This window comes from Cetorhinus maximus, chromosome 16 (genome assembly GCF_964194155.1).
Source record: "Cetorhinus maximus chromosome 16, sCetMax3.hap1.1, whole genome shotgun sequence".
NCBI classification, from domain to species: domain Eukaryota; kingdom Metazoa; phylum Chordata; class Chondrichthyes; order Lamniformes; family Cetorhinidae; genus Cetorhinus; species Cetorhinus maximus.
Window position 1 is genome coordinate 42,749,873 of NC_135894.1, and position 12,920 is coordinate 42,762,792.

The following is a 12,920-nucleotide window of genomic DNA, read 5'->3' on the forward strand; positions in this document are numbered from 1 at the left end:
GCCTGTCCAATATCAGGTCATGGATAAGTCACAACTCCAGTTTAAAGTTGGAAAAACCAAGCCATTAATTTCAGCTCCTGGGTTGTAGCGCTGGAGAAAGTTTCAGAGATAGGGAAAGCAAGGCTTTGAAGGGATTTGAACACAAAGATAAAAAAATTACATTTAAGGCATTGGAAGCCATGTGGGACACTAAAGGTCAGGAGTGATGGATAGCAAAATAGGATACTGGTTTTGAGTTAGACTGAGATGAAATTCATTGGATAATTGAGGATGGGATGCTCGTTAAGAGAGCATGGAAATAAATTGAGCCTGGGAGATGACAAAGGTATGAATTTGGATTTCCAGAGAAGATTAACTAATGTAGGGGTGGCGGTTTTAAATGTTACAGTAGTAGATATCCAATAGTGGTGTCAGTAGGCTTTATGATAGAAAGGATATGGAATTAGAGCTTGGCTTGGTATCATGTAGGATGCTAAGGTTGTAAATGGTCCGGTTTATCCTGAAACAGTGTCCTGGGAGGTGAATGGAGTCAGTGGCTAAAAATGATAGCTTTGGTCTTCCCAATATTTATTTGGAAAAAATTGCGATTCACCCAAGACTGGGTGTTGGATAAGAAGTCTGACAGGCATAGGCAGTGAGGGTGTTAACAGAGATGGGAGAGGTACAATTGAGTGTCATCAGTATACATGAAGAAGCTAACTACATGCTGCAGGTGATGTTGAAAAGCAGCAGCATATAGATGGGGGAAAGGAGGGGATCAAGGATGAATCCTGTGGCAATCCCAAGGTGATGATGTGAGGGTGAGGGATGCTCTGGCTGTGCTCAGATGGGTACCAATGGAACCAAGGGAGATAGTTCCAAAAAAACTGAAGAGGGGTTTTGGAAGCACTCATATGGCCGACAGTGTCCAAGCTGTGAAGATTGAGAGGGAGGAGTAGCAATAATGCACCATGCTCGCAGTCACAGATAATGTTGTTTGTGACTTTGGTTAGATCTGTTTTGATGCTGTAAGGGGATTTCAAACAAGGGAGTTTTGGAGAAGGTGGACATGGGATTTGGAAAGTAATAACATATTCAAGGCCTTGAGAGGAAAGTGGAGTTGGAAATGGAGCCATAATTTGCAAGGACAGGGGTTGCCAAAAGAGATATTGCCTGAGAAGAAGGAGCCATTTCCAATGCCAGAGAGAGAAATTAGGTGGTCATTCATGGCAATGGAGGTGAATCTCATGGACAAGATGAACTTGTAGAGGGGGCATAAAAGGATGTGGATTATTGAAGAGAAACTAGAAAGTTTGGGGTTTAGGAGATAGTAAAGGTTTTTCTGGGGAAAAAGGCAACTGAGTGAGACTTAGATTTCAATAGCTGAGAAGTTGCAGCAAATGGAGAATCAAAAGTTAGGTGGTGTGAAATTACATGTGACTTGGGCTCAGAATCTTCTCCAGGGGCAGGTTAAAAGGGAGTGTTTTTGGGAGGGGCACAAAGGTGGAGAAGTATACAAGGAAGGTGTTAGAGATGATTTCACCATGATCTGAGCAACATACATAGTGAAGCTACAAGAGTTGATGAGGTGCTAGTAAAGGTTGTCCAATGGAATCAGAGGGTCAAGAAGGAGCAAAGAATTGACCATGAGTGAGGAAGTGCATGATGGCCTCAGCTGTTAGCATACCAGTAGATCCAGTGTAAATGAAAACCAAGAAACAAAAGCAAGACAGACTAGGGAGCTGAGGAGGATAAAGCACCCATTGATGAGAACAGTGCAGAACAATGTAAGGCAGCTACACAGAGAAATTACTGTAGGGCAGCGCAGAGCATACAAGATCAGGAGCAGCAGGAAAATGAGGAGCTAGTCCATGGAGTCCAGCGAATGTCAATGGAGGAGTTCTGAAAGATGAGTGAAGCAGAGCAGAATGAGCAGCCATGAAAAGTAAGCAGAAAGTGGCAAAGCAGAGATCATTCAGCAGCATGGGAAACTGCAGGAACAGATCAAGAGCTGGTCTAGTGTGGAGTGAAATGTCTCAGGGGAGAAGCAGAAATGGAGCTCCCAGAAGCAGTTCAGCAGAGGATACAGTTGCTGGGCTAAGTCAGATCTGTTTAGATGCTATTTCTCTGGAGTTTCTGCTGATTACTTGAAGTCATGGCAGAAGATCAGGTGCAACCACAAGGAAATTCTACTCCTGGAGTCTAAATGTCACTTAACACAAACCTTTTGCAATAATTCTTTTGCAGCAACATGTTAAAATTTTATTACATCAGCATGGAGATTTAATTTGGGTGGCTAACAGCATCACCAGGTCATGGGTGCGAGCAATTTTACCTTTGACAAATACAGAATAATATTCAAAGAATAAGAAATCTGCTGTAATATCTAAATATAAACAACTGACCTTTCAATTTATAAGTTAATTTATAAGAAAAAGATTTAAAACATAGGGGTGGATGGCTAGTTTGTTCCTCATTGTCTGAAAATAGTTCAAGTTGTCTTAGGTGAATTGGTGAGGGCACTTCTGAAAACCTTTTAACCTCATTCCCAAATCCCATTTATCACCATCCTTGTTTTCCAGATCAAAACTGAAAAATTAAAAAATATTCAAGAGGATGGTGAAGTTGAAAAACAGGAGAAATATTTATTTCCATAGAAGCTGAGATAAGGAATCAAGAGGATGGTAGGGTACATGCTTGGCATTGAGAGGAGGAGGAAGACCTCATTTTCTTCTGTGTACATCTGATACTTAATCATACTCGTCAGGTTTTACTGTGAGAGAAGGATAATCACCCACATATGTGCCACATACCTCAACCAAGGACTGATCTTTCAAACAATAAATCCTATTTGCAGACAAATTTGAATCTTAATAAAAGAGATCTGCTGAAGGTAATGGCCTAGATCTTGCGATCCCAATAGCTGTGAATGCTGAGACATTTGCCACTATTGAGGGCCGTAACAGAACCACAACGACTGGGAAGCCGACCTAATGCTGGAAACCGGATGTTGAAGTTTGCAATAAAAATCTCTAGGGGAAGACCACACTGATGGTCCCGCTGACCTGACAACATGTAAACTTGGGCTGATTGGTCATTAATTACACCGTTATTTATACAAATTTATTTAGGGCTGCTTCCACCTGGTCGCCCCTGCCCTGGCAACATCCAGCACCAGCCCCCACATCTGCACACCTCCATCCCCCCCACCAGCTCTGCTCACTGCCCCCTCACCCACAGCTCTGCTCATAATGCCCTCACCACACTGCTCATAAGCTGGGGGGTGCGGGGGAGTGTGGCCAGGGATGACAGTCGGGGTAGAGGAGAGCCAGGGTGTAGATGGGTGAGCAGAGCCGGGAGTGCTGTGGAGGGAGCTAGAATTAAAAGTTGAATGAAGGAAATATTTAAAGTGCTTAAAAACACTAAACGGTCATTGAGCTGAAGGCAGATCTCAAGGGGTATGTGTTCAGCTCATGACATCAAAGAGGGCGTGGCTTTGCTGGAATTGTGTCTCACCACTAGGCCTCACTACTCACCATGACGGTGGATCCATGCTGCAGCCAGGAGAGCAAGTTCCCTCTGTGGCCATGAGGAAAGTAAGTATGCAATTTATGCAATCTGCACCGTATGCCTGCAAAAAGACTGCAAAATCCTGGCCAATATTTTTCCAATAACTGTCTCGGCCACCACAAATGTCAAAGAAGTAACTACATTGTAGATTGCGATTGACTGATTTAATTAGATATTCCCCATGAAGTTTAAGACTCATTGCAGGAAGTATAGAAAAAGTACCTGTCTGGACTTGTCTCCCACAAATTATATTGTGAGGCTGTAACTGTGCAAGGACAAGGATCTCATCACTATTATAACAAAAGGGACCAGTGAGGGACCGCCTGCATTTGTGATTTCCATTTGAAATTCAAGTAGAAATACCACAATGTCATCACTTATTGAATTGCCTGAAATGGTTCATCGGCAGGCATTAAAGGGGGTATACAAAACAAAATTAGCTGGAAAAACTCAGCAGGTCTGACAGCATCTGCAGAGGGGAATACTTCAAGTCAACGCTTCAAGTCCATATGACTCTTCATCAGAAGGTGGTATATGCTTGCCTTGAAAGCAGTTCAAAGAAGGATCATTAGGCTGGTTCCTGGATTGAGTGGTTTATCTTATGAGGAAAGGTTGAACAAGGTGCACCTATATGCATTGGAGTTTAGAAGAATGAGAGGTGACCTTATTTAAACATAAGATTCTGAGGGAGCTTGACACAACAGGTGTTAAGAGGATGTTGCCCCTCATGGGGGAATCTAGAACGAGAGGGGGTCACAGTTTCAAAATAAAGTGCCTCCCATTTAAGTCAGAGATGAGGAGAAATTACTTCTCAGAGGGTGGCTAGTGTTTGGACTTCTCTTCCCCAGAGAGCAGTGGAAGCTTGGTCATTAAATATATTCAGGGTTGATTGCAATGGAGTCAAGAGTTATGGTGGGGGAGAGGTGGGAGGTAGTCAGGAAAGTGGAGTTGAAGCCACAATCAATGAGCCATGATCTTATTGAATGGTGGAGAAGGCTCAAGACGCCAGATGGCCTACTCTTGCTCCTTTTTCTTATGTTCTTATTTAAGCATCTTTCATCACAGGTCAACAAGGAAGACTGCATATTTTATAAGTGTTAAAATCTCCTTAATCTGCAAACCTTTTTGGAAAAAGCTTAGGATATTTGAGAAAGAAAAGATTAACCAATCCATAATAAACCTTTCTCAATGTTCTTGGCTTGCACAGTAGCCAGAAGATTAGATGGCAAGATAAAAGAAGCAGGGCAGCAACTCTAGAGTGGAGTTTTGCAAGGAAGTGAAAAGGGAAGAACTGTTTGATTTAAGCATATATAAAAATAAAAGTGTACTAGCCACAAAAAGCTGTGCTCCTATCTAAATTCTTTGTCCACCCATCTGGAAAGGTAGCACACTGACTGAAGATAATCTAATTTATTCATTACACACCGCAATTATGAACTTCTTTCTTGCAATCCACATCAGCTCATTACAGCAACAATGACACCAGCACCTGTAACCTTCCTTAAACCAGAGGTGGAATGATGCTACATCATTTCTTTAAACAGTTTCAAATAAAAATACGAATAACCATTCAAAATCTGTGCTCTAAATTATCAATCCTATAGGTACTGCGTCGATATAGAACTGTGTGTCTTGTATTTTATTGAAGAGGAAAGTAATGATACAATTACTGGTAAATGTTCAAATAAAATACTAAGCTAATTTTAAAGATTACACTTGGTTATTTCACACACAGCACATAAGGTCAAGGGAAGCAACTTTGGCTATACCAAATATAATAGAAACTGTAGTCATTGGAGTAGATACCAAGAGGAACGGGCTTAGCCTATGTGCACTTTAGCATGTTTGTAGCATATTGTGAGGCAATAGTATTTGACAGCAGTTTCCAGGCAACTGCTTACTGCCAGTGCTATTAGAGCAGACTTGTCCTTGTAGGTGTTACTCATTCATTAATCATGTACACTTCTATCATTTCCAGTTATGGGATCGATCAAAAAAAATGAAATGTGTCAAGTGCTTTAGATTCACTCCTCCAAAATTAAGAGAAATCACATCGCAATGAGTGAGGTAGGCAACAAGTGTCATTTGTCGTGATAATAGCCTGGATTTTCATCCTCGGGGTGGCTAGGGGGAGTTGGGAAAATTCCTAGCTCAGCCCGCCCGCCTCAGAAGAAAGTGCCCGCTGAAGCGGGATCTTCATTGCTAGGGGCCAGGTGCGAGCTGGAGTCGGGAAGAACTGCGGAGGTAGCCACAGGGGCTGCAGGGTGTGGAAGTGGGCTGTTTAAGAGGCCCACCTCAGTGCCATGGGATTTTGTCCCAGTTAAAATAAAAACACAAAGACCCTCCATCCCTCACCCCTCCTTCGCCCTCCAAACACTCCCCATACCCCATCCATGTCACCTCATGGCTCCATCCACCCACTCAGGCCTGCCTGGCATTGGCCCCCCCCCACCCATTATGTCCCCTCATGTCCCCTAAGGCAGGCTCTGCCCCTATCCACCTCCATGTCCCCTCATGCCCCCATGCCAGGCTTTGACCTTCCACCCATCCCCATGACTTTTTCATAGGAGAGATTTATCAATGGAGTACAATTTTTCAAAACTTCTTTTTACACATCCCACTTTACACTGTGATGTTCATTGACCCACTGTATACTTTCGAGAATTAATGAGCATGGAAGTGCCAGAGCTTGGCATAGGGGGCATGAGGGACATAATGGATGGGTGGAAAGGCACAGCCTGGCATAGGGGGCATGAGGGGCCTGAGGGGGTGGATGGGGCCGTAATTTGGCATAGGGGGCATGAGGGGGATCTTTTGGACTTACCTTTTAAAAAGGTCCTCTCATGCACACTAGGGTTCAGGACTTCTCTGAGGGGCCGTGAACTATGACTCTTCAAAAAACTGGCCTGACTTCATGAAAATTAAGGAGAGGTAGGACATGCCTATCCCCACAACCAGTGCCAAGTCAGGATGTGAACTTCTGACAGGAAGCAGCCCGCACCCTTTAAAAGGCACACCCGAAAATCTCACAACCCAGGAATGGGGTTAGGAATCCTGCAGTCGGGACCCACCTGCCATTTTAAAGGGCTGTCATGTCTTTTCACTTGGTGAAAATTTAGGTCATTAACTTTTCCAACAAAAGCAGACAACATTAGGTTTTATCCATTATGTACACTTCCATAACAATACCAGCTTATTTGCTCAAGGGACTTTAACCTATTCTGCTGCTTTTCTCATCTATTTACAGCTTCATTACAAGGCTCTTCTCCTATCATGCTACACACAACCGCTAATCAAAGCTGGGTGAATTAACTTAACTCTCAAATCTCCTGATTTTGTATTAACCACTAAAAGATGCGTAAAAGTGGACTGAATTACTTTGCTCTGCGACTTTATCTGTGGGAATGTACTCATCCAGAATTCACCATGTGCAGAAAACTGTACAAGCATGAGGCCTACCAGCCTTCTGCTCATTTTCCTTTCTCATTTATGAAAGCAATAAAAAGTGAACTAGCCACAAAAATGTTTTGCGTTACTATGTGTTTACTTGGTTGAGGTGCAAATTGAATTTATTGTATTGTCTGTTAATGCTCCTGCTAATTTGTAAAGTAGACAATTATTTCCTCAACATATCACCCACCTTATTCTTTTCTCTTCAACTTTTCTCAACTGTTCATCACGGTGTAAAACTTCCAAAATCATATCCTTTTCATTGTCTAATAAGAATGTCAAGTTGACAATCTCAGTAGTTTTGGACATGCTTCTGCAGTGGTAATCTTTGGAACAGTCTCCTTGGATTTAGTGGTGCTGGTAACGAAGTTTAGTCAAGGAGAAAATTACTGGGTGAAAATTCAGGAGTCAATAAAGTGAGGGTAACAAATGTGAACAGAAATGGTTCAAAGTTGAAATCTTCCCAACGAACATGATTAAGTGTGCTCTCTTCAGAAATAATTCTTCTCGGAATGACACTGTTAATACTTTTTCAGGATGTGTAAATCAACTGTATTCCTTTGAAGCAATTTTTCAACAATTGCTTGTTAAGCCTACATAAGCAAACTCAATATCTTCCAGTTCCCATAACATCGATCCCAGCATCAATCCCAGTGGGCGTCATGACGTTAGCTGCATCTGAAAAATGTACACATTTACTTCTTGGAAGCTCCAGGCACCTTGTTGCTAAAAAGGAAAAACAAAAACAAAAGTTAAGCCAATAAAACATATTCTTACAGTTCATTAATATGCTAGCTAATTTGGTAAAAATTGAGCCTAGTATGTCCTTAATAGGGACAAAAAAGTTATTAAATGAAAATGAATCAGCTGTTGTTAACAGCTAATCAATTAGTATCCTGTCCTGGAAGTGTTGACTAGTCACAATCATCTTCAGTTGCTTCATCAATGATCTTCCCTCTATCATAAAGGTCAGAAGTGGAGATGTTCGCTGATGATTGCACAATGTTCAGCACCACTCAGCTACTGAAGCAGTCCATGTCCAAATGCAGCAAGACCTGGACAATATCCAGTCTTGGGCTGACAAGTGGCAAGTAACATTCACGCCACACAAGTGCCAGGCAATGACCATCTCCAACAAGAGAGGACCCAAACATTGCCTCTTGACATTCAATGGCATTACCATCGTTGAATCCTCCACTATCAACATCCTGGGGGTTACCATTGACCAGAAACTGAGCTGGACTAGCCATATAAATACTGTGGCTCCAAGAGTAGGTCAGAGGCTAGGAATCCTGCGGAGAGTAACTCACCTCCTAACTCCCCAAAGCCTGTCCACCATCTACAAGGCACAAGTCAGGAGTGTGATAGAATACTCCCCACTTGCCTGGATGAGTCCCACAACACCCAAGAAGCTCAACACCATCAAGGATAAAGCAGCCCGCTTGATTGGCACCCCATCCACAAACATTCACTCCCTCTACCGCCGATGCATAGTGGCAGCAGTGTGTACTATCTACAAGATGCACTGCAGTAACTCACCAAGGTGCCATAGACAGCACCATCCAAACCCATGGCCACTACCATTAGAAGGACAAGGGCAGCATACACATTAGGAACACCACTACCTGCAAGTTCCCCTCCGAGCCATATACCATCCAGACTTGGAAATATATCGCTGTTCCTTCATTGTCACTGTGTTAAAATCCTGGAACTTCCTCCCTAACAGCACTGTGGGTGTACCTACACCACATGCTCTGCAGCGGTTTAAGAGGCGGCTCACCACCACCTTCTCGAGGGCACTTAAGGATGGGCAATAAATGCTGGCCTAGCTAGCGACGCCCACATCCCATGAATGATTTTAAAAAATGTTTTATGTTATTAATTTAACAAGGTGACTGAAATGTTAATATTTTGCCACATTGTCTGAGTAGCTAATTATGATTTTACACAACAGCTTAGCAATGTAGTATTGGCTCACTCCAAAACTGCCTTCTTATTTACCCTGGTTAGCAAACCAGTTTAAAGTGAAAATATTTACTTTCATATGTCTAATGGTTTATAAACAGAAATCCATACTTAAACTGGGTGACTCAGTGAATTAATCACTGGTCTGTACAAATCCATCTCAAACCGAGGGGATGAAAGTTTCTTGCATTTATTGGCTATAAGTGTCATATGTGAAATGCAACTCAATCCCACTTCTGGGTGCATGACCCTAAGTTGGCACTAATGCCACTTAGAGAGACCAGAGGATAGCTGGTGTGGGAAAAACGGGAAGAATGTCACAAAGTTCTCTAGGGAGTGCTCTTCTGAGATTACAGCTGAGACAAGTTATTGGAATACAGCAGAGGGAGACTTATTCTACATCTGGTTGTGCTATATAAGGCTTGGGAGTCGAGTGCTTAATTTTGGTACTAGGAAGAAGCAAGTCGGAGTTGTTGGGGTGGGTAGAGCGGGTGGAAAGTGCTGGGGAGAAGCATGTTTTTGCTCTCTCTTGAATATTAAACAATGTCAATAGAAAGTGTATCATATTAATTGGAAGTGTGTGTCTGGTGCTGTAGTAAAACTCTGTCAAATGAATGGTGCACGTAGCTCCTTTCCTACGACTAAGCAGAATATGAAGTTTTGAATCTTGTCCAGATTAAGGTAAAAGGCTATTGGGAAGAGATGATGTATTTCAACAGGGGTGGAGAAGAGAAACGGTCGAATGAGCCCACTTCACTGTTGTACACCCAAGAGGGATTTAAAAGTACCATGGAAAAAAGTTACCATTCTATAGTTTGATTGAGGAGGGGTTTAGCGAGCTAGTTTAAAAAAAAACTGATTAGGAATTTTATTTTTCCAATGAAAGCAAGTTAAAAAAAAAATCAGTAGAATTCTATTGCTAACCAGAGTACATCACTGTGAACATTAAAATCAAGCTTCAAATGCAAAATAACATTTTCATGCCATATTGCTTTAGGTTCATCAACTCAATTGTTGGGTCCCTGCTTTCTGCACTGTTGAATGACAAAGCTCATCACACAAGCAACCAAGACGAGCCTGCCTCTGAAGAAGAGTCGTATGGACTCAAAACGTTAACTATGTCTTTCGCTTCACAGATGCTGTCAGGCCTGCTGAGTTTTTCCAGCATTTTTTGTTTTTCTTTCAGATTTCCAGCATCCTCAGTATTTTTCCTTTATCACTCAACCCCTGCCCCCTGAACATTAACACTACAGCAGCTTGGGATACAAGCAGTTGGGGAAATTGGTTACTGAACAGAGGCATTTTAGGCGGGCGGGCCAGTTAAGGCCCGCTGAACATATTTGCCAACTCCCGTGGATAGCGGGAGCGTGTGGGCAGCGGCGGGCGTGTACAGACCACCAGGTCCAATGGCGACCCGGCAGCCGGTTTAAACGAAGGCCTGGCAGCCTCCTGTAGGCTTCTCACAATGGCCAGTTCCAGGCCGCAGAAGAGGGGTTTGGGTGAGCAGGCCAGGCTGCAGGGTAGGCCAGTGGGCGACCAAAGCGCCCCTCGTTTTTCTGATGATTGCCTTGCTGCCCTCTGAGGAGGTGGCAGCACGGCGGGAGGTGTTAGTCCCCCAGGATGGGAGGAGGCCCCCCCCCTACATGACCAAACGTGCCTGGGAGGAAGTGGCGGAGGTGGTGAGCTCCATGGTGGGGGGAGCAGGCCTAGCACCAGTAGGCCGCGATGTGGCGCGGCGTGTCTGGATCCAATGTCGCAAGCGTTTCAATGATTTGTTGCGCTCTGGCACAGTGAGTACCATGTTGGAATTGGGCATTTAACCCAGAAAGTAGCCTTACCCTCTGCGGCCCCCTCCGCCCCAAGCCTTACTGTCATGACTGCATTGAATCATTTAGGGCATTTTCCCTTTGCTGGTTGGCCAAGCAGATAGTGCCCATGCTGAGGTCAGCCTGAGTGGGTCATGAGGAGATGAGTTCTCCCCCACGCCATGTGTTGTTCTTAGTCCCACATGACTAGTTTGGGGGCAACCTGGAGGAGCTGCAGCTAGGCGCATACTCAGAACTCCAGGAAATGTCCTAGTCAGGGTGATGAGATGGTGGAAGGGGAGCCTCAAGGTGTTGTGGCAACAAACGATCTGCTGTCCTCTACACTGACACCAGTAGACTGCATGTGGTTGCGCCTTCTTGCTATGGGAGCAAAAACTATGTGGTCCCTAATGTGATGTAGGCAGCATGTGTCCATGGTGGGGAGAGCAGGCCTAGCATCTTTGTCTGAGTGATCAGCAGCAGCGGGTAGAGGAGGCACTGGAGGCCTGATATGCCCCACTCTGGTTGGGGTGTACCGTGCACGAGCAGGGTCCATGTGCAATTTGCTCTAATGAATGGCCTTCTCTCTTTTTCAGGAGAAGAATGCACATAACGCGGCCGAGTGTGTGAGAACTGGAGGCGGCCAGGCACAGCTCTCCATATTAAGTCGCTTCAAGCAGGAGGCCCTTGAACTGGAGAGGCGCCATGCACCCAGGTCTACTGCCGTTGGTGAGGCTGGGGTGCCACGGTCAGGCATTTAAGGCCAACAGTGAGGTTTGCATTGTCCTCCCAACGGCCGTAGCACTGATGATTGTTAAATTAGTTATTGTTGCAACATTGCTGGGCAATTGGTTTTGGAAGGTTGAGCACATAATGAGCCAGGGGGACAGGCATGAAGTTTGTCAGTGTGTGCACACTAACTGATCCACTGTCCATGTTCTTCCTTTCAGCATCATCGGAGCACAGCCGGGAGGAGCAGGAGCAGATGCCCCCTCTCACACCTGAGGGGCCTGAAGTCTCACCAGCGTCACACCATTTCTGCAAGGCAGGCACCAGTGCAGATACTAGCACCTTGGTGGGAATTCGAACATTGGCTAGTGTCCCGGGGCACAGTGGTGAGGGCATTTCACAGTCGCTGGAGGAGCTGGCAGAGACAGAGAGTGCCCATGGCGCCAGCAGTTGGAGGACTGCAGGAGACCAGGCACATGTTCAGTCGGTGCCTGATGAAGTGCCTTTGGAGTCGCCTGCGATGCAGCAGGTGCAGGAAATGTGGCCGGGTGTGCGGGAGCGTCTGGGTGAGATACATATGGTTATGCTTGGCTTGGTCTCCGTGGTGGAGGATTCTACTCAGACGATCGCCGAAGCAATGAGCCACATGTCCGAGTGCCATGTGTCCTCCATGGAAAGAGTGGCGACTCTCGTGGAGAGCCTCCTACAGCAGATCCATCAGGGCTTCCTGGGGATGCGCTCGGACCAGCAAGCCCTCACATCGGCAGTGACCTTAGCTGGTCGCTGCCAGTGTGGGAGATGGTGTGGGCATCAAGCTTCCCAGCTCATTGCACATCCATCCACAGTGAGCAGGGAGGTCCGAGGCGACCTCACGTTGGCGCAGCAGCTGCCTGTCATCTCTGCGGGCTCCTCTCAGGGCACTCCGGATGAGGGCACCAGCTCCTCCACCCTTCTCCCAGTGACCGTATCATCCAGTGAGGCTGCGACGACTGGGGAGATGCCAGCTGTGGAACTGGCTGCTCACTCCCAGGCGGGGCCAGCGCAGGCTCCACAGGCCAGAGGACGGCTGCCAAGGTCATCAAGGCCAAGAGGACAGCAGAGTCAGCAGGCTGGCTCAGGTGCTACTCCAAGCAATGGGGCAGCACCAAGACGTAGCGCCCGTAAACGAAAGCATAAGGCACATTAGGCACACCATGGGTTTCTCACTGGTGCTTTTCTGTTGGCCCGAGATTAGGTCCTTATGGTTTATTCTGGATTGTTTACACTATTGTTTAATAATTGTGAGAACTTCTGATTCACACATTAAATGCCAGATGTGTGGCCGAGGCTGAGGGTGGCTCGTTTCTTCTGCATGTGTATGTTTAAGTGTCATGAGTGTTTATTTGGAGATTCATCTTTATGTGCAAGGCCCTTAGTTACTGC

The 12,920-nt window shown here is 45.2% G+C and overlaps 1 protein-coding gene across 1 annotated transcript in view; it reads right to left on the reverse strand.

Annotated features, from left to right (window-relative positions):
- The window catches only part of sytl5 (synaptotagmin-like 5), a 129,967-nt gene that overhangs the window by 111,119 nt on the left and 5,928 nt on the right, over positions 1 to 12,920 (reverse strand). Inside the window, exon 2 of the mRNA XM_078559769.1 lies at positions 7,190 to 7,725. Coding sequence (XP_078415895.1) covers positions 7,190 to 7,308 — 119 coding nt within the window. The 5' untranslated portion in view covers positions 7,309 to 7,725. The remainder of the gene's footprint in view (positions 1 to 7,189; positions 7,726 to 12,920) is intronic.